General features: G+C 43.3%; 1 protein-coding gene across 1 annotated transcript in view; it reads left to right on the top strand.

The window, feature by feature from the left end:
- hhip (hedgehog interacting protein) overlaps positions 1-21965 on the top strand; it is a 50655-nt gene that overhangs the window by 25078 nt on the left and 3612 nt on the right. The window contains exons 6-11 of the mRNA XM_071407494.1: positions 4076-4249; positions 6054-6197; positions 7045-7166; positions 10369-10492; positions 11318-11454; positions 14889-14970. Of these exons, the coding sequence (XP_071263595.1) occupies positions 4076-4249; positions 6054-6197; positions 7045-7166; positions 10369-10492; positions 11318-11454; positions 14889-14970 (783 nt within the window). The remainder of the gene's footprint in view (positions 1-4075; positions 4250-6053; positions 6198-7044; positions 7167-10368; positions 10493-11317; positions 11455-14888; positions 14971-21965) is intronic.

Below are 21965 nucleotides of genomic sequence, written 5' to 3' on the forward strand. Positions count from 1 at the left end.
AAGTCCGTGTTGCCCAGCAACAGCCCCAAAACATCACTGCTCTAGAGGAGATCTGCATGGAGGAATGGGCCAAAATACCCGTGTGTGAAAACCTTGTGAAGACTTACAGAAAACGTTTGACCTCTGTCATTGCCAACAAAGGGTATATAACAAAGTATTGAGATAAACTTTTGTTATTGACCAAATACTTATTTTCCACCATAATTTGCAAATAAATTCATTAAAAATTCTACAATGTGATTTTCAGGAATTTTCTTTCTCATTTTGTCTGTCATAGTTGAAGTGTACCTATGATGAAAATTACAGGCCTCTCTCATCTTTTTAAGTAGGAGAACTTGCACAATTGGTGGCTGACTAAATACTTTTTTGCCCCACTGTATGTATTGCGATTCGCACTGTAATTGTATTGCAATGTTATTCGATGTTTCAAACATATTGCTCACAATATGTCTGCTGCAGAGGGACAATAGAGAGCCATGAGAACACGAGTCTTGATCAGTCATGGAAATAAAAGTGCTGACAACATATTGGCTCCTTATTTAAAAAGAACATGGAGAACAAGCTATGAGGGAAAAATACTGGAGTTTTGGAGCAGGTACAGCCAACTAGCGCACAAATAATATTGCAATATTGTCAAAATATGATATATCGTCAAAAATAATATCCCGATATGCAACACAACAATTTTTTCCCGCATCACTAGTATAAAGTACAGTTGATGAACAGGAAATGTTTATTTTCTAGTGAGTTTTGAACGCAGCCCGTGTCGGCTCGCTGCCAAGTCAAGTCTCGCACCGTGAAACGTGTTTTCTGACGGCGACAGCTTTTGCTTTTATTGAAAACTGTAATGGCGGCGTATAATTCTACAACGCCGCTAATGACAACTGTAGATGTTTGTGGCTCTGCTGGTGATATACCAGAGCTCTGTTGCACAACAAGCCGTGATTAACAAAACAAACTTCTCGTAACTATACTAGTTAAAGTATTACGTTTTTATTATCATAATCACTGTTGTATGGCACGGTTTAAAGACTTCATTTTTCAAACTGTTATAATCTTGGAGGTGCTGGCGTTTTGAGGAGGAGCCATGGCGTTGGTATTTGTATGTCACTCAGTGTGAAATAGTCAATCTTCCTGGCAGAGCAACGACCCTGAAGGAAAATAATAAGAAACTCTCTGTCTAAATACCCTGCCCAAAATAACACATCATTAAACATTTTGTGGCTGTTATATGAAGCCAAATCTTTTCTCTGGACTTGGAAAGTCATCACTTTATGGGTTTGAGTTACAGCTTTGAGTTGAGATTCACCCCAACATCGTAATAACGTCCTAACTCTGAGCTTTAATGAAGCGTCAAATCTAAAACCCAATGTCTCCAGACAACAAGCTCATTAAACACTCTTCTCGTTGGCGTGTTGTCGGTGAGTTAGCTTGTTTTTACATGTCAGCATTTTCTCCTGCAGTGGTATCATCTTACTCACGTACATAATTGCTCTTTTTCCATACAGGCATTACATGAGCACCTCTCTGTTTAATCAGGACATCCTTTAAATATACGTCTCAAACGTTCTTTACCTTTGGTCTCAATATGTGTAGTAGGCCCCAATAGTGTCAACATATGTTTAGGGCTCATTTTGGTTAATGCAGGGGTGTGTTAGGGCTGGGTTGGAGAAAAAGCATGCACACACTATGACCTCTAAGACTGTCTACTTTTGGTATGGAATGTATTGAAACGTCACGCCAGCCTCTGACAATACACTGTTAGGTTCCTCTCATAGAGATATAAAACAATACACTCTAGGGTCCTCATAGAGATATAAAACAATACACTCTAGGTTCCTCTCATAGAGATATAAAACAATACACTCTAGGTTCCTCTCATAGAGATATAAAACAATACACTCCAGGTTCCTCTCATAGAGATATGAAACAATACAGTCTAGGTTCCTCTCATAGAGATATAACACAATACACTCTAGGGTCCTCATAGAGATATGAAACAATACACTCTAGGTTCCTCTCATAGAGATATAAAACAATACACTCTAGGTTCCTCTCATAGAGATATGAAACAATACACTCTAGGTTCCTCTCATAGAGATATAAAACGATACACTCTAGGTTCCTCTCATAGAGCTATAAAACAATACACTCTAGGTTCCTCTCATAGAGATATACCACAATACACTCTAGGTTCCTCTCATAGAGATATAAAACAATACACTCTAGGTTCCTCTCATAGAGATATACCACAATACACTCCAGGTTCCTCTCATAGAGATATAAAACAATACCCTCTAGGGTCCTCATAGACATATACCACAATACACTCCAGGTTCCTCTCATAGAGATATAAAACAATACACTCTAGGTTCCCCATAGAGCTATAAAACAATACACTCTAGGTTCCTCTCATAGAGATATAAAACAATACAGTCTAGGTTCCTCTCATAGAGATATGAAACAATACACTCTAGGTTCCTCTCATAGAGATATGAAACAATACACTCTAGGGTCCTCATAGAGATATAAAACAATACAGTCTAGGTTCCTCTCATAGAGATATGAAACAATACACTCTAGGGTCCTCATAGAGATATAAAACAATACAGTCTAGGTTCCTCTCATAGAGATATAAAACAATACACTCTAGGTTCCTCTCATAGAGATATAAAACAATACACTCTAGGGTCCTCATAGAGATATAAAACAATACAGTCTAGGTTCCTCTCATAGAGATATAAAACAATACACTCTAGGGTCCTCATAGAGATATAACACAATACACTCTAGGTTCCTCTCATAGAGATGTAAAACAATACACTCTAGGTTCCTCTCATAGAGATATGAAACAATACACTCTAGGTTCCTCTCATAGAGATATAAAACAATACACTCCAGGTTCCTCTCATAGAGATATAAAACAATACACTCCAGGTTCCTCTCATAGAGATATGAAACAATACAGTCTAGGTTCCTCTCATAGAGATATAACACAATACACTCTAGGTTCCTCTCATAGAGATATGAAACAATACACTCTAGGTTCCTCTCATAGAGATATAAAACGATACACTCTAGGTTCCTCTCATAGAGCTATAAAACAATACACTCTAGGTTCCTCTCATAGAGATATACCACAATACACTCCAGGTTCCTCTCATAGAGATATAAAACAATACCCTCTAGGGTCCTCATAGACATATAACACAATACAGTCTAGGTTCCTCTCATAGAGATATAAAACAATACAGTCTAGGTTCCTCTCATAGAGATATGAAACAATACACTCTAGGTTCCTCTCATAGAGATATGAAACAATACACTCTAGGGTCCTCATAGAGATATAAAACAATACAGTCTAGGTTCCTCTCATAGAGATATGAAACAATACACTCTAGGTTCCTCTCATAGAGATATAAAACAATACACTCTAGGTTCCTCTCATAGAGATATAAAACAATACACTCTAGGTTCCTCATAGAGATATAAAACAATACACTCTAGGTTCCTCTCATAGAGATATAAAACAATACAGTCTAGGTTCCTCTCATAGAGATATAAAACAATACAGTCTAGGTTCCTCTCATAGAGATATAAAACAATACACTCTAGGGTCCTCATAGAGATATAAAACAATACAGTCTAGGTTCCTCTCATAGAGATATAAAACAATACACTCTAGGGTCCTCATAGAGATATAACACAATACACTCTAGGTTCCTCTCATAGAGATGTAAAACAATACACTCTAGGTTCCTCTCATAGAGATATGAAACAATACACTCTAGGTTCCTCTCATAGAGATATAAAACAATACACTCTAGGTTCCTCTCATAGAGATGTAAAACAATACAGTCTAGGTTCCTCTCATAGAGATATAAAACAATACACTCTAGGTTCCTCTCATAGAGATATAAAACGATACACTCTAGGTTCCTCTCATAGAGATATAAAACAATACACTCTAGGTTCTTCTCATAGAGATATAACACAATGCCCTCTAGGTTCCTCTCATAGACATAAAAAACAATGCATTTGATCGAACACTTTTCGATTTAATTTTGTTGATCAGGAAAAACCCGAACTTGGTGGACAGTAGGACCACGCGGATGCTGATAGAAGTGGCAGAGCTGCACAGGAAGCACCTGGGAGGACAGCTGCTGTTTGGCCCTGACGGCCTGCTGCACATCGTCCTGGGAGATGGCATGATCACCCTGGACGACATGGAGGAGATGGACGGCCTCAGGTGAGACCCAGGGGTCAGGGGGTCAAAGGTCAAGGGCAATGTGTAGGCTATTTGGGGATTAGTCTGTGGGGGATCATTCTGTCGGAATCTTTAGTATGTGTATCTTTCTATGGGTATCTTTCTATGGGTATCTTTCTATGGGTATCTTTCTATGGCCATCTTTCTATGGCCATCTTTCTATGGGTATCTTTCTATGGGTATCTTTCTATGGCCATCTTTCTATGGGTATCTTTCTATGGGTATCTTTCTATGGCCATCTTTCTATGGCCATCTTTCTATGGGTATCTTTCTATGGCCATCTTTCTATTCACATCTTTCTATGGGCATCTTTCTATGGCCATCTTTCTATGGGAATCTTTCTATGGGTATCTTTCTATGGGTATCTTTCTATGGGTATCTTTCTATGGCCATCTTTCTATGGTTATCTTTCTATGGGTATCTTTCTATGGGTATCTTTCTATGGGTATCTTTCTATGGGAATCTTTCTATGGGTATCTTTCTATGGGTATCTTTCTATGGGTATCTTTCTATGGGTATCTTTCTATGGGTATCTTTCTATGGGTATCTTTCTATGGGTATCTTTCTATGGGTATCTTTCTATGGCCATCTTTCTATTCACATCTTTCTATTCACATCTTTCTATGGGCATCTTTCTAGGGTTATCTTTCTATGGGTATCTTTCTATGGGAATCTTTCTATGGGCATCTTTCTATGGGAATCTTTCTATGGGAATCTTTCTATTGGTATCTTTCTATGGCCATCTTTCTATTCGCATCTTTCTATGGTTATCTTTCTATGGTTATCTTTCTATGGGAATCTTTCTATGGGTATCTTTCTATGGGTATCTTTCTATGGGTATCTTTCTATGGGTATCTTTCTATGGCCATCTTTCTATGGTTATCTTTCTATGGGTATCTTTCTATGGGTATCTTTCTATGGGTATCTTTCTATGGCCATCTTTCTATTCACATCTTTCTATGGGCATCTTTCTATGGTTATCTTTCTATGGGAATCTTTCTATGGGAATCTTTCTATGGGTATCTTTCTATGGGTATCTTTCTATGGGTATCTTTCTATGGGAATCTTTCTATGGGTATCTTTCTATGGCCATCTTTCTATGGGAATCTTTCTATTCACATCTTTCTATGGTTATCTTTCTATGGGAATCTTTCTATGGGTATCTTTCTATGGGTATCTTTCTATGGCCATCTTTCTATGGCCATCTTTCTATGGGAATCTTTCTATGGGCATCTTTCTATGGGAATCTTTCTATGGGTATCTTTCTATGGGTATCTTTCTATGGCCATCTTTCTATGGCCATCTTTCTATGGGAATCTTTCTATGGGCATCTTTCTATGGTTATCTTTCTATGGTTATCTTTCTATGGTTATCTTTCTATGGTTATCTTTCTATGGTTATCTTTCTATGGGTATCTTTCTATGGTTATCTTTCTATGGGCATCTTTCTATGGTTATCTTTCTATGGTTATCTTTCTATGGCCATCTTTCTATGGTTATCTTTCTATGGTTATCTTTCTATGGTTATCTTTCTATGGGAATCTTTCTATGGTTATCTTTCTATGGTTATCTTTCTATGGGAATCTTTCTATGGACATCTTTCTATGGACATCTTTCTGCTGGTATTTTTTAGGCCACTGTAGGCCATTTCCCAAAAACTTAAAGGACAGTAAGTCTTCTAACATTTGGCAAGATGAAGCAATATGGTAGCAGTAAACCAAGATAGTAGCTACAGTTTTTCCACCTCCACCTAACCAGTTGTCCTTTCTTGTGTGTGCTGTCTGCAGTGATTTCACAGGGTCTGTGTTGAGGGTGGACGTGGACACAGACTGCTGCACGGCTCCCTACTCCATACCCAGGAACAACCCCTACTTCAACAGCACCAACCAGCCACCAGAAATATTTGCCCACGGACTGCATGACCCAGGCAGGTGAGTGAAATGTTCCATGGCCATACCTGATACCTGTACCGACCCAGAGAATCCCACCAGTACTTCACATACCTGATACCTGTACCCACCAAGAGAATCCCCCCAATACTTCACATACCTGATACCTGTACCCACCCAGAGAATCTCCCCAATACTTCACATACCTGATACCTGTACCCACCCAGAGAATTCCCCCAATACTTCACATACCTGATACCTGTACCCACCTAGAGAATCTCCCCAATACTTCACATACCTGATACCTGTACCCACCTAGAGAATCCCCCCAATACTTCTCACACCTGATACCTGTACCCACCCAGAGAATCCCCCCAATACTTCTCACACCTGATACCTGTACCCACCTAGAGAATCACCCCAATACTTCACAATGTGGTGTGTATCTTCTCATATATTAATATTAGTATATAGTATGTCGTTTTTAATTGTGAGTGACAGTTAATTGTGAGTGACAGTTAACTGTGAGTGACTGTTGCACCTATTCCTTTCTAGTGTGTATCTTCTCAACCGTGGACATGATCAGATCACTCCGTGTGTTACTGCCTCGGTTGTTCTGTGTCTTCACATGGTAAAAGGTTGATCATGATCATGGATTGACTGGACTAGGCTATGAGCTTCATTAGAACGTGTTCATCAATCATACTGAGTTGTAGCTGGGTGTGTGAGATATGCAGCTATTGATTTACAGTACCCCGCATGCCACTGTTTGATCATGTGGCACAACCACCCCAAGGTGATCGTTGATACTCAGGGAGTGACGCATCATCGCAGATGGACAGTGTCATGACGTTCCAATGTTTATCCGTTCGTTCCTGTCTTTCCCCAGGTGTGCCGTGGACCGGCATCATACGGATAACAACGGGAGTCTCTTGATCCTGTGCACGGACGCCAGCGGTAGGAACGCGTCAGCAGGGAGAATACTGGCGATCACTAAGGGGAAAGACTACGGTGAGTTCCTTCTTCTAATGGTTTTCCCTAACAACACTGAGGATGTGTCCCAAATGGCACCCTATTCCCTATATAGTGCACTACTTCTGAGCAGAGTGCATGAGCCCTGGTTAAAAGGAGTGCACTTTATAGCGGACAAGCTGCCATTTGGGACCTTTAGGAGCCTGAGAATGCCCTTTGGGAGTCTGTCTGGAATACATCAATGGGACATTAATGTTGCTTGTTATGAAAATAGCTCTGTCTGCCTTACAGTCTCATTTCATGTCCTCTCTCACCTTGGGAACGTGTGGAAGAATCTGATGGAATTCCTCACAAATTACCTTTTTGGATAACCTTTCATTTTACTGTGTGTTCTGCACGAGAAAAACGATGTCTGTTTTTTTGGAATACAACTGGATTCTTTCCTATTGTGAGAATGCGGTATTTGGTCAGCCTCCAACTTGTTCAGTACACAGTGTATCTGAGTTTTTTTTTTAAAGTATCAGAAGTTATTGTGATCCACAAACGATTCGTCCTCGCATATCGTTGCCAGGGGAATGTGAGTTTGGATTTATAGTTGTCAGCCACGATGAATATCTTGATGATGTGTTAGTATAGTTGAAAGCACACTAAACAGAGCCATGAGGACCTGGGGTTCATATTCTCCTTGGTGCACGTCAAAAGAGCATAATCGACCCCAGAACACTCTTTCTAACACAATGAAGAAATTAGTGCTTATGTTTGGTTTGAATCATGTAGAGCTGTTTGTTTGATTCTAATAACCACACAATGAGTGCTATTTCAGCCACCCACAAAACAACCCCCCCTAACCCCCACCCAGCCCCTCAGCCTAGTTTAAAGCCCCCACCCATTCCATTGGCCACCTCTCACCCAGGACGATCACTGATTGGGCCAAATTACCCCAGAGCCCGGCCCCGATTATACTATTGCCATGATGGAGGTGGAGTTCATTACCTATCTGATTACACCCTAATAGGGGCGAGAACTCCTCACATCATAATGTCCATTATTCCCATAATGACTACATAACGATTTACATTCATGTTGTCCCAAAAATACACTAAAACTCCATCATCAACCTCCTGCGCTATTTAGTTCAACCATCACTTAATACGTTCAGTTTCAACGTTAATGAAGAGGTATTGTGGCGGTTAAAGCCCTACATCGACATTACATTAATGAAGAGGTATTGTGGCGGTTAAAGCCCTACATCGACATTACATTAATGAAGAGGTATTGTGGCGGTTAAAGCCCTACATCGACATTACATTAATGAAGAGGTATTGTGGCGGTTAAAGCCCTACATCGACATTACATTTTAATCCAGTTTAGCAAAGTTGTTTTTAACAAGGCAAGGCCTCAGTCACAGTAATTGAAACCACCCTCCACTACGTACTAATGGACTCATGACAGATGGCAGTAAACATGGAACTCCTTTTCTCTTCCTACACCAACAGAGAAAACAGGACTCATTAGAGTGAGCATAAATCACACCCAGGTCTCAGGGAGTCACAGTCATTAGGCTAGGGTCTGACCATGGCAGCTCTAGGTCTCAGGGAGTCACAGTCATTAGGCTAGGGTCTGACCATGGCAGCTCCAGGTCTCAGGGAGTCACAGTCATTAGGCTAGGGTCTGACCATGGCAGCTCCAGGTCTCAGGGAGTCACAGTCATTAGGCTAGGGTCTGACCATGGCAGCTCCAGGTCTCAGGGAGTCACAGTCATTAGGCTAGGGTCTGACCATGGCAGCTCCAGGTCTCAGGGAGTCACAGTCATTAGGCTAGGGTCTGACCATGGCAGCTCCAGGTCTCAGGGAGTCACAGTCATTAGGCTAGGGTCTGACCATGGCAGCTCCAGGTCTCAGGGAGTCACAGTCATTAGGCTAGGGTCTGACCATGGCAGCTCCAGGTCTCAGGGAGTCACAGTCATTAGGCTAGGGTCTGACCATGGCAGCTCCAGGTCTCAGGGAGTCACAGTCATTAGGCTAGGGTCTGACCATGGCAGCTCCAGGTCTCAGGGAGTCACAGTCATTAGGCTAGGGTCTGACCATGGCAGCTCCAGGTCTCAGGGAGTCACAGTCATTAGGCTAGGGTCTGACCATGGCAGCTCCAGGTCTCAGGGAGTCACAGTCATTAGGCTAGGGTCTGACCATGGCAGCTCCAGGTCTCAGGGAGTCACAGTCATTAGGCTAGGGTCTGACCATTGTTGTACACTCTTAGAAAAAAAGGTGCTATCTAGAACAAAAAAAGATTTTTCGGCTGTCCTCATAGAAGCACCCTTTGTAGAACCCCAGGATCGAAAAGGGTTCTCCTAAGGGAACAGCCACAGAACCCATTTGGAACTGTGTAGGGAGTGTAGGGAATAAACCGAGGTAAACTCCCTGCAACGCCCATATTATATGAGTGTAATATCTAAGATGTAGCTAGTCATATTTTGGTCAAGCTGTCAAATGACAGCTATTTTAGGCTGAAAATAATAACTTTTGACAAATGCTATATGTTCCAAAAGGTAATTTTTTTGGGAGGGATACACAAATTGACTTAAAATACCACAATCATTCTGAATTCGTTTTTTGGAGCTTGTAGAGATCTACAAGTGTCATATAGCACTATATACTGTGTATAGTGCACTATATGTACAGGGCACTACTTTTGACCAGAGCTCTATGGGCCTTGGTTAAAAGAATAGTGCACTTTAAAGACAATAGGGTGCCATTTGGGGCACAACCTCTGTAATTACACTGATCTGAGGCCTGTGTATCTGTGTTTATGTAGAGAACGAGGCGTCCATCTTAATGATACTGATCTGAGGCCTGTACCTGTGTGTTTATGTAGAGAACGAGGCGTCCATCTTAATGATACTGATCTGAGGCCTGTACCTGTGTGTTTATGTAGACAACGAGGCGTCCATCTTAATGATACTGATCTGAGGCCTGTGTATCTGTGTGTTTCTGTAGAGAACGAGGCGTCCATCTTAATGATACTGATCTGAGGCCTGTGTATCTGTGTGTTTCTGTAGAAAACGAGGTGTCCATCTTAATAATACTGATCTGAGGCCTGTGTATCTGTGTGTTTCTGTAGAGAACGAGGCGTCCATCTTAATGATACTGATCTGAGGCCTGTGTATCTGTGTGTTTCTGTAGAAAACGAGGTGTCCATCTTAATAATACTGATCTGAGGCCTGTGTATCTGTGTGTTTCTGTAGAGAACGAGGCGTCCATCATTGACCTGGCGACCAGTGGAGGAGCAGCACCTGTGGGAGGGTTCATCTACAGAGGCTGTCAGTCCAGAAGGCTCTACGGGAGCTATGTGTTCGGAGACAAGAACGGGTAAGCTTATAAGTTGTAAATATTATAACAGGGTTTTTATTTATCGTCAAATGATCTAGATTAAATGTGTAGCTAGTTTGAATCAAACGTCATTGTTTTCTCATTTGGAACATTCTCAAACGGTTCTAGTGTTCATTGACTTTGAATTGAACAAACACAAACAGCTGTGTTCAGTAAGCCAACTTTGCTATGGTGAACGTAACTCTGAGGTAAACACTATGCCAATTGACGTCCATCCCCTGATTCTGTCCATGGTCACCGTGCCAACATAAACCCAGTGTTCCATCCACGTTGGGGGGAAAACATTACTATCACATTACTGACACTACTACTGCTCAGGCTCATTCACTGTAAATGGAGACGTGATTTCCTGCCCCGGTTGGTTGATCCGTTTGGCTACGGCCTCGTGTTGTTCACACGTTTCATTGGTTGATAATTAATCTTCCTCTCTTGCTGAAGTCAAACCTCGCCTCTTGAATAAACAAAGGAAATAAAGACGCTGAAGGAAGTACGCTATTGAGACATCATGGCAATGTGTTTGGAAAAAGGACTCGCAGCTACTTAGTCTCATTTCAGTTTTTGAGGGGCACGTTGTTGTGAAAGGGCGAGGAGGATTTTGGCATCATGTTTATTTAGAAACCAGAAGACTTCATGCACACTAAGGCACTGAAACACAAGACTGTTGTGCTGTGACCTGGAAGGAAACAATGTGCCGTTTTTGCTGACCCCTGACCTGTGCTTAATGCTAGCATTACTGTAACAGTGTACTGATGTTGCGCTGTGCTTTTGTGTGTGCTCGTGTGTGTGCGTATGTGTGCGTTTCAGGAACCTGCGGATCCTCCAGAAGGGCTCAGCGGCGGCGAGGGACCAGTGGCAGGAGAAAGCTCTGTGTCTGGGGACCAGCAGCTCCTGTGGCTCCGCTCTGGTGGGACATATCCTGGGCTTTGGAGAGGACCAACTAGGTCAGTAGAACCAGCACAAAGGCTGTTTCCCAAATGGCACCCTATTCCCAATATAGTGCAGTACTTTTTGACCAGAGCACTATGGGCCTTGTTGAAAGTAGTGCACTAAATAGGGAATAGGGTGCCATTTGGGATCCAGCCCAACTCTCTCTAGTCTAAAGACTGGCCCCTACATGTATAGCCACATTATTATATGTCAATTTCTGTGTGTTTCTGGGTGTCTCTCTACATCTGAGCTGATGTTATGAGTGAAAGCTTTTGTCAACAAAGGGTCTGGATGCAGAAGATAGATTGCAGAGTGTCAAGCCTTCCTGAAATCCGTGTTTACACCCAATGACAGATGTCAAAACTGTGGAAAACTCTAGTTCAGAATCATTGGGGCATTGTATATGGAACAATGGTACATGTATTTACATAGTACATCCCTGGAGTGCGATGTCAATGTTCAACATGTTTCCACTCGGTTGGGTTGAGAAACAAGACTGCTCCAATTGACTTTCCGAGATTAGGAAGTGAGGGGAAAAATGTCCGCGGAGTCTGAAATTCAAGCCGTTATTCGAGTGATATTCATGATATTGAACCAGAAAACCAACAGAGGTCACACACGCTGTGTGAGGGGAACTAATACCTCCATCCCTTCCCGCCGTGTCACCTTTCCTCCATGGCACGTTCCAGCAGCAGGATATTAAAGTCTCCCTGCTTCCTGAAGGATTATATGGTCATTTCCATACGATAGCACCAGGCCTCAAAGAGCCTACTGATATGGCATGTAGTTGGCCACCTGGTGATGAATGTTTCTGATCTGTGTTATTGTTTACCAGCCTGCCAGTCATACCATCTTAGGTGAGGTTAGGTTCGCTACATCAACAAACCCACTGAACCCAATTCATTGTATCCCCGTTTGACAAACGAACTCACTGTGAGCTCATGTTTTGCAGAAAACTAATTATCCATATTGGCATACAACGGGCACACAGGGTTAACCATGGGACTTGCCAGTATCTTGGCGTGGTGTTAGTTGAAGATTTTTGCTTTTGTTCATGATTTGTAAATGGTACGGGGGTAGGGGAATGGTGGAGGGCTGTGCTGAGCTGGGCTGGCTTCCCACAACAGGGCCCCATTGACACATGTTTACAATTTGTCCTCTTATGGAGCCGTGTTGTGGGCTTGCTCCTCATTAAATGACTCGCCTGGTTCCAGTCAGGAGTATTCAGTTGTCCCGTGATACTCACTCTCTCACAAGTCCCATGGCAAGTGCAGCACTGCAGGGACACTGAGCAGGGCCTCTTCCCTTATTTTCTCTCTGTTTCTCTCTCAATTTCAATATCATTTTAAGGGGTCTATTGGCATGGGAAACATACAGTTGAATTTGAAAGTTTGCATACACTTATATTGGAGTCATTAAAACTTGTTTTTCAACCACTCCACAAATTTCTTGTTAACAAACTATAGTTTTGGCAAGTCGGTTAGGACATCTACTTTGTGCATGACACAAGTCATTTTTCCAACAATTGTTTACAGACAGATTATTTCACTTATAATTCACTGTATCACAATTCCAGTGGGTCAGAAGTTTACATACACTAAGTTGACTGCCTTTAAACAGCTTGGAAAATTTCAAAAAATGATGTCATGGCTTTAGAAGCTTCTGATAGTCTAATTGACATCATTTGAGTCAATTGGAGGTGTACCTGTGGATATATTTCAAGGCCTACCTTCAAACTCAGTGCCTCTTTGCTTGCCATCATGGGAAAATCAAAAGAAATCAGCCAAGACCTCAGAAAAAGAATTGTAGACCTCCACAAGTCTGGTTCATCCTTGGGAGCAATTTCCGAATGCCTGAAGGTACCACGTTCATCTATACAAACAATAGTACGCAAGTATAAACACCATGGGACCACGCAGCCGTCATACCGCTCAGGAAGGAGACACGTTCTGTCTCCTAGAGATTAATGTACTTTGGTGCAAAAAGTGCAAATCAATCCCAGAACAACACCAAAGGACCTTGTGAAGATGCTGGAGGAAACAGGTACAGCAGTATCTATATCCACAGTACAACAAGTCCTATATCGACATAACCTGAAAGGCCGCTAAGCAAGGAAGAAGCCACTGCTCCAAAACCGACATAAAAAAGCCAGACTGCATTTTGCAACTGCACATGGGGACAAAGATTGTACTTTTTGGATAAATGTCCTCTGGTCTGATGAAACAAAAATAGAACTGTTTGGCCATAATGACCATCGTTATGTTTGGAGGAAAAAGGGGGAGGCTTGCAAGCCGAAGAACACCATCCAAACTGTGAAGCACGGGGGTGGCAGCATCATGTTGTGGGGGTGCTTTGCTGCAGGAGGTACTGGTGCACTTCACAAAATAGATGGCATCATGACGGAGGAAAATGATGTGGATATATTGAAGCAACATCTCAAGACATCAGTCAGGAAGTTAAAGCTTGGTTGCAAATGGGTCTTCCAAATGGACAATGACCCCAAGCATACTTCCAAAGTTGTGGCAAAATGGCTTAAGGACAACAAAGCCCTGACCTCAATCCTATAGAAAAATTGTGGACAGACCTGAAAAAGCGTGTGCGACCAAGGAGGCCTACAAACCTGACTAAGTTAAATCAGCTTTGTCAGGAGGAATGGGCCAAAATTCACCCCACCTATTGTGGGAAGCTTGTGGAAGGCTACCCGAAACGTTTGACCCAAGTCAAACAATTTAAAGGCAATGCTACCAAATACTAATTGAGTGTATGTAAACTTCTGATCCACTGGGAATGTGATGAAAGAAATAAAAGCTGAAATATATAGTTATCTCTACTATTATTCTGACATTTCACATTCTTAAAATAAAGTGGTGATCCTAACTGACCTAAGACAGGGAATTTTTACTAGGATTAAATGTCAGGAATTATGAAAACTGATTTAAATGTATTTGGCTAAGGTGTATGTAAACTTCTGACTTCAACTGTATGTTAACATTGCCAAAGCAAGTGAACTAGATAATAAACAAAAGTGAAATAAACAATACAAATTAACAGTAAATATTACACTCACAAAAGTTCCAAAATAATAAAGACATTACAAATATCAAATTATGTGCAAATAGATAAAGTACAAAAGGGAAAATAAATAAACATAAATATATGGGTTGTATTTACAATGCTGGTCTTCACAGGTTGCCCTTTTCTTGTGGCAACAGGGCTTCTTAACTGGTTGCCCTTCTTTTTCTCTCTCTCTCTCTCTCTCTCTCTCTCTCTCTCTCTCTCTCTCTCTCTCTCTCTCTCTCTCTCTCTCTCTCTCTCTCTCTCTCTCTCTCTCTCTCTCTCTCCTCTCCCTCTCTCTCACTTTATCTCCTCTTCTCTTATTTGCTCTCTCTAGATAGGGCTGATGCCTGGACTACATTTCCCATGTAACCCCTGTTCTCCTCACCCCCAGGTGAAGTGTACATCCTGGCCACCAGTAAAAGCATGGCACAGTCACACAGTGGGAAGCTCTACAAGCTAGTGGACCCTAAAAGGTAAAGAACACAACTTTCTTTGTGTGTGTGTGCATGTGTGTCTGTGGCCTGCCCATATACCTACACATAGCAGATATAGTGGCAGTGCAGGATCACAACTTCACAGGGAGAGGGAATGTCATACCTCCCTCCATCCCTTGTTTTCTACACCTCTCCAATACATCACACACACGCACGCACACACCAGGGCTCTTATCCCCTTAAACAAATCATCACACAACGGCCGGTTCCCCGGGCCAACACAAATCTCAGCGGGGTAATTGGAGAGTAAGCATACCGTTTCTAACATCAGCACTACCAGCGGGCCCTGTTAGAGAGAGAGAGGGAAGATAGGAGAGAAGAAAGAGAGAGAGGATAGTGAGGAGAGGGGAGAGAGAGCGAGGAGAGAGAGAGAAAGCGAGCACACGTGGCTCGCTGGGTATTTTCGTAGCGTTTGACAGGGCTGCTTATACACTCCTGGAGAGAACGGAGGGCACCTGTCGACGAGTGGTAATGTTTTCCTCATAGTCGTAGGGAGAGATTTGTTACATGTGACTGGAATATCTGGTGGTTATGGGTTTTAATGAAGGGATGCTGTGTCCCAAAAATGTGCCCCGCTGCGTCCCAACAATCCAGGTCGCACACAGCTGATAATGTGCTGGAGTTTCTGGTGATAAATATTACTAGAGGAGATGGTTGCCTGTTAATCATTGTTGTATGCGTGCTTAACATTTTACCATGTGTTTTACTCTATTCAATATTTTCGATAATCATGAATCTTTAACAAATGATGTTTGCGTCAACCCTAGTACATGTGAAAAACATTTCTCCCAGCACACCATACACACGTATATGGGGTGTATGAAGTCCCCCTCCACTGTAGCCAACATCTGAGACTTGTGTAGGCCTTGAATGTCACTGATATATAGTCTGAATCATGAGAAATTACATTGAACACAACCAGATCCTCTCACTTTCTAATTCAAACCAATCGCTCTTCAAGCTGTGTCTTTCCACCCTCAGCCACCCAGAAATCATCCAGTCCCCCTTTTCAGTTGGAATGGAGAGCTAGAGATCCTCATGTAGGTTCTTCAGCTTAAGTGAAGTTGGCAGGGAGGCATGTGGAGCATCTAAAAACATTTCACTGGGCTTACAGTGGGAGTTAAGTCTAGGAAGGCCACAGAATAATGTTTCCTTAAGTCCATTTCACTTTATTGGTGTGTGTGTGTGTGTGTGTGTGTGTGTGTGTGTGTGTGTGTGTGTGTGTGTGTGTGTGTGTGTGTGTGTGTGTGTGTGTGTGTGTGTGTGTGTGTGTGTGTGTGTGTGTGCTTGCGTGTGTGGGACAATAGAAACAGATCCCTGGCTAATTATTGCTAAGGTGATGACAATACCAACCAAGTCACAATTAATTACGCCACAGATGTTTCTACGGGCCCCTTGCTGCCCCGCTCAACGTTTTATTTATGTTTTTTGGCATGGACACATTTTTCCCAAACAACAATTCTTTCCACCCATATTTTGGGCTTGTTTAGTCTGTATAGTGGCCTGTGTGGTGCTGGGAGTCCGGCTTCTACACACGCACGCGCGCACACACACACACACTCACTCACTCACTTCGCTATTAGTATCTCGTTACAGGGAGGATGGAGAGGGGGAGGGAAGGGGGCAGCTAACGTTTCTGACCTTGCTGCGTTATCACGTCTGGTGGGCCACCCGTCCTCCTCTACCCCTTCTGGGGTACCTGGCGCCCCCTCACCCTCCTCCTTCACAGAAGACTTGTATTTCTGAGAGGCGAGCCTGTGGTGGTCCGGGGGTCCCACAACATCCACCCACATGGTGTTTTCATTACATGTATGTTTGGGGAAGAGGAGGGGGGCTTTAGGAGGCAGGAGGCTGGGGAGGGGAGTGAAAGAGGAAAATCACCTAAACCCCCCTGCAATGTTTTGGGGTAAACACACGTCCCGGCAGCGCGCTGACTTCATTTGTAGGTATTTGTTTGTCAGTCGGGTACCGTCCAATAATAAATAGGCCACCATGCGTCTCAGTAACATCATTATACGTTGTCTCTGTCCCATGTGGACACTGTCGTGGAAATTCTGTACTGAGTAAGATTTCATTTCTAAATATACAACACAGAGGCAAGGCAGAGTAGGATCATGTGGCATTGTTTACTGGCTCTACTGTGGAAGGAGACAGAGCTGTTTAAAAATACCTTGCGGCCTTGCCCAGGATTCAAACCTAGTCCATATGCATCACACTCACACACACACACACGATATGCCGTCTTCCCCAAGGCTTCAACGGGTTTCAGTTCTGTTTTTAATGTTTTCCTTTCCCCCTCTTTCTATAATTAGATCAGTATAATGTCTGATTGAGACATGCAATGCTTCATTGAATATGTCTTATCTCAATTGCCCTGCCACACGCAGTCAGAGGTCCCCATGGGAGAGAGAGAGAGAGACTTTTATTTATTTCTGGTGCTAACATCCATTTAGAAGCAGAGGAGGAGGAGGATTTATTCCTTGAGAGAGGAGAGACACAAACACACACCGCCTCCAGGTTTTGGGTGGGTTGGTTATGTGGGGGATGTCACTGGCCACATTGTAAATCTGTACAGTATGTAACTGCCAGGTTGTTTATCGCGTATAAGAATGGAAGGGACAGAACCACGTTTTATTCAAAACCAAATTCTATCCAGTCCTCACGATTCCATCTGGAACCTGAATGGGGGGAGAAATCATTTTCGTAGAGAGTTGAAACAGTAAGAACTCCTGCTGATAACGGTAATAAAAGAAGTTGTCTTTCCACCTAAACAGGCTTTTATCCAAAGAGGGAGGACATGGTTCTCCTGTGTCATAATATACTTTTCACACAATTTAGGGTTTAGTTGAGTCAGGTGCAGTCCTCTGATTGAATTGTAAAGAGTAAAGAGGTTGAGAAGACCCAGTGGACATAGAATAGGGCTCTGGGACCTCCTTTATGAAGTCACTATGGAAGTCACAAATTACAGGAAGTACTGGGGAGAAGGAGCAGGGAGGTGTGTGTGTGTGTTCAGTGTGTGTGGTACGATAGCTCCCAGCTCCATATATTCTGGCTAAAAAAGCCAGCTCTTTTATTCAGATGTCCCTCCTAAATCTTGCTGCTGCACTACTGTGGTCCTGCCCTTGACAAAGCTGCTCCACAGCTCTACTGAATGGCCCTGGCTCCTACAATACACAGTACATTTCTGACACAATTAAAACAAGGGATGAAACCACAAAGAAGCCCCCAAACAATGGAGCCGGATGACAAAACAGCCAAAGGACTCACACTGGGCCGTTTGATTTAGCCATTGTTGGGAGGCACAATGTACACCACTCCAGGGCTTTTTTCTCACATACACCTCATGCCAATCAAGCAAGCCCCAGCACATAGCCCCAACACATTCCTTCCCAAAACCCTCCCCACCAACTCCCAGGCTACCAGCCACCCATCACTATCAAAGCTTTAAGTGAAATAAATCTGATAGTCGCTAGAGTATCCCTCACTAATAGCATCCCCTATATCAATCAGCTGTATGATTTGATCTGGGGTGACTTTTGAGGCGGTGAGATATTATAAAGAGGGCTGTGTTGTGAATAAGAGGGAGCTGATCAGGGATCAGGCTCAGCATATGGTCCCTGGCTGATGTCTCCTGTTCTGGAACAAAGGGGGAGGTGGGAAGGGAGGCAGCTGAGCCAAGCAGAGCTCCATACATCCCTCCCCCCCACCACCACCTCGCCTACCTCCTCCATTCTGCCATTAGGACTACACTTTGAAAAAAAGAAGCTATCTAGAATCTAAAAGGGTTCTTCGGCAGTCCACATTTGAGAACCGTTTGAAGAACGCTGTATGGTTCCAGGTAGAACACAGAGGGTTCTAAATGGAACCGTAAAAGGTTCTACATGTAACCAAAAAGAGTTCTCCTATGGGGACAGCCGAAGAACCCCTTTGGAACCCTTTTTTCTAAGAGTGTTGGAAACCAGCCAATAATGTATACAAACCCTAGATGGCTGATGATATGTATTGGCCATTGAGAGGTTTTTGAAGCCACCGGTCGGCCATATTGGCACTCCCCTCAGTAGGAGCAGTCCTCCATAGGAATTAATGGAATTCTACAGTATTTCAATTAAATGTTTTACGGTCAAAATTACATGTATTGAAGTATTTTTTTGTTGTAGAGGGGACGGTAACATTAGTAATAAAAAATATATATACTTTATGGAAAAGGTTTTTATATATTTTTTTATTTTTATGTTTAGCTCACATAATATAATTTAAGATTATGCATTAAGGTGTCTGTAATAGAATGAATGTGGCAAAAACGAATGTAGACATTAATAAATGCATTTCTAAAGCTTCCCCAAAAAAATACAACGTGAGGGAGTGCCAAGATGGAGGCTCAGGGGGCTTCAAAACAGCGCCCCCTATCAGTCATCTAGTGTATATATAAATCATTGGGACCAGCCCCGTGGACACTCAAACTAATAAGCGGCCCTCCTTTAATTTATCAGTCTTCATCAGTCTGTGTTTTATGCAAGTGTCCTCGCCGAGTTTATACATTCCCACAGTGCCTGTTGACCCAGCTGCCTTTGTCAAGTGGCGCTCCGGCAGGTGTTGTTTTCACCCGGGACCATGGCCACCCATGGCACTAATACAAACTGATGAGGGGCAATAGCCGTGGCTGACCCCTGCCCGCCTGACACTATTAACAGTGTTGTACCCCAATCCTCCAGGGACTAGCTGTCCCCCTTTTCTCTCTCTCTCACCCTGGTCTCTTTCTCCCAACTCCATCACTCTCCCACCCTCTCTCTTTCTGTCCCTCCTTCTCTCAGTTTTAACTACGTGCAGCCTGTCACAACAAAGGCCCAGAGTGTGGATGAGAAAAGGCACAGGGTTGGGTGGGTGCTGAAGGGAGCGGAGCATGGGAATCGCCCCCCACCCCTCCACCCCCCTAGAGACCCCCTCTAGGCTCTGGTACTGCCCCGGGACTGCCATCAGTCAATGTGGCTGTCAGAACAACACTCTCCCAGCCACGGTGTCCGACGCCCCACTCACATACCCCCAGAACCCTGACCAGGACCCCCTAACTCACTCACTCACTCACTCACACAACACAGGCCAGGAGCACCTCCTTTGAGCCCTAACCAACCACAGTCAGTAAGTCAGTTCATTCACAACCAGACCCCAATATCACATTCAGTTGTGGCTCCTGTCTGTGCATTGGTCATTATATCTCTATAGCATTATTTCTCTATAGCATTATCTCTCTACAGAATTAGAGGTCTCCCCAGCATTATCTCTCTACAGCATTAGAGCTCTCCCCAGCATTATCTCTCTACAGCATTAGAGCTCTCCCCCGCATTCTCTCTACAGCATTAGAGGTCTCCCCAGCATTCTCTCTACAGCATTAGAGGTCTCCCCAGCATTCTCTCTACAGCATTAGAGCTCTCCCCAGCATTCTCTCTACAGCATTAGAGGTCTCCCCAGCATTCTCTCTACAGCATTAGAGGTCTCCCCAGCATTCTCTCTACAGCATTAGAGCTCTCCCCAGCATTATCTCACTACAGCATTATCTCGCGACAGCATTATATTCTGTCTAGGATTATCTCGCTATAGCATTATCTCGCGACAGCATTATATTCTGTCTAGGATTATCTCGCTATAGCATTATCTCGCGACAGCATTATATTCTGTCTAGGATTATCTCGCTATAGCATTATCTTGCGACAGCATTATATTCTGTCTAGGATTATCTCGCTATAGCATTATCTCGCGACAGCATTATATTCTGTCTAGGATTATCTCGCTATAGCATTAGATGTCTCTACAGCATTATCTCTACAGCATTCTCTCTCAGCGTTATTTATCTACAGCATTAGGTCTCTAGGTCTCTACAGCGCCCAGAGAGTCCAGCAGGCAGAGAGTCCAGCAGGCAGAGAGTCCAGCAGGCAGAGAGTCCAGCAGGCAGAGAGTCCAGCATCATTATCATCATAACAGACTCTACACACATGCACTGGCCACTCCACAGCACTCCCACCAGGCTCTCTGTTTTCCATACCACTACCACTGTGTGTGTGTGTGTGTGTGTGTGTGTGTGTGTGTGTGTGTGTGTGTGTGTGTGTGTGTGTGTGTGTGTGTGTGTGTGTGTGTCTGATGGATATGTCAATACACTGCCTGGCTGAGGCTTGTCTTGCTTCATTAGTCGATGCTGTTTGGCCCCATCCACACACACAGAAACGCACACAAGCTAACAGGCATTTCACATTTGAATTCCATCACGTAGAACGCTCCTATATTATTTCCAGGTTTTTGAGCCCGGGCTGTAGCGTGATATGAAATGATCATACTCTAAGCCTCCTTTGGGCCAGTGCGTGTGTTCAATGTTTGTCTTGTTATGAGATGATCACAATATGTCTGTTTAGTATGCTGCCTGTTGGCAGTGTGGTTGGATATGTTTGCGGGTGTGTGCTACATCTGTGTGTGTGTGGGGTGTTTGAGTCTCCTGTCATGCTGAATTGCAGCAGCGAATGGCTGTTCCCGGTGGCCTGTTCCCGGTGGCCTAGACACACACACACACACACACACACACACACACACACACACACACACACTCCTCAGTGGAAACAAAACCCTGGTCCAGCCATTCAGTCAGTCCACCATTCCTCCAGTCTCCCAACCTCTGATGCTCCAAATGAATTATTATACTCAAAAACTCATTATCAACATTCCAGAAACAGAATATTCCAGAAAGAACCCTGTCACACAGAGTCTCTCCGTACTCAAACATTCATTCTCCCCATGACTCCTTTCCATCAAATCAATGTTATGTAAAGGCACATTCTGGTGGAGCCGTTTCCTCTTCTCTGTTGTGTATGGTTAAGTGTTCTGCTGCTATGGCACCACTGCTGCTGCCTCTATTGTGTGTGTGTGTGTGTGTGTGTGTGTGTGTGTGTGTGTGTGTGTGTGTGTGTGTGTGTGTGTGTGTGTGTGTGTGT

The sequence above is a fragment of the Salvelinus alpinus genome, chromosome 6 (assembly GCF_045679555.1).
Source record: "Salvelinus alpinus chromosome 6, SLU_Salpinus.1, whole genome shotgun sequence".
In the NCBI taxonomy this organism is placed as follows: domain Eukaryota; kingdom Metazoa; phylum Chordata; class Actinopteri; order Salmoniformes; family Salmonidae; genus Salvelinus; species Salvelinus alpinus.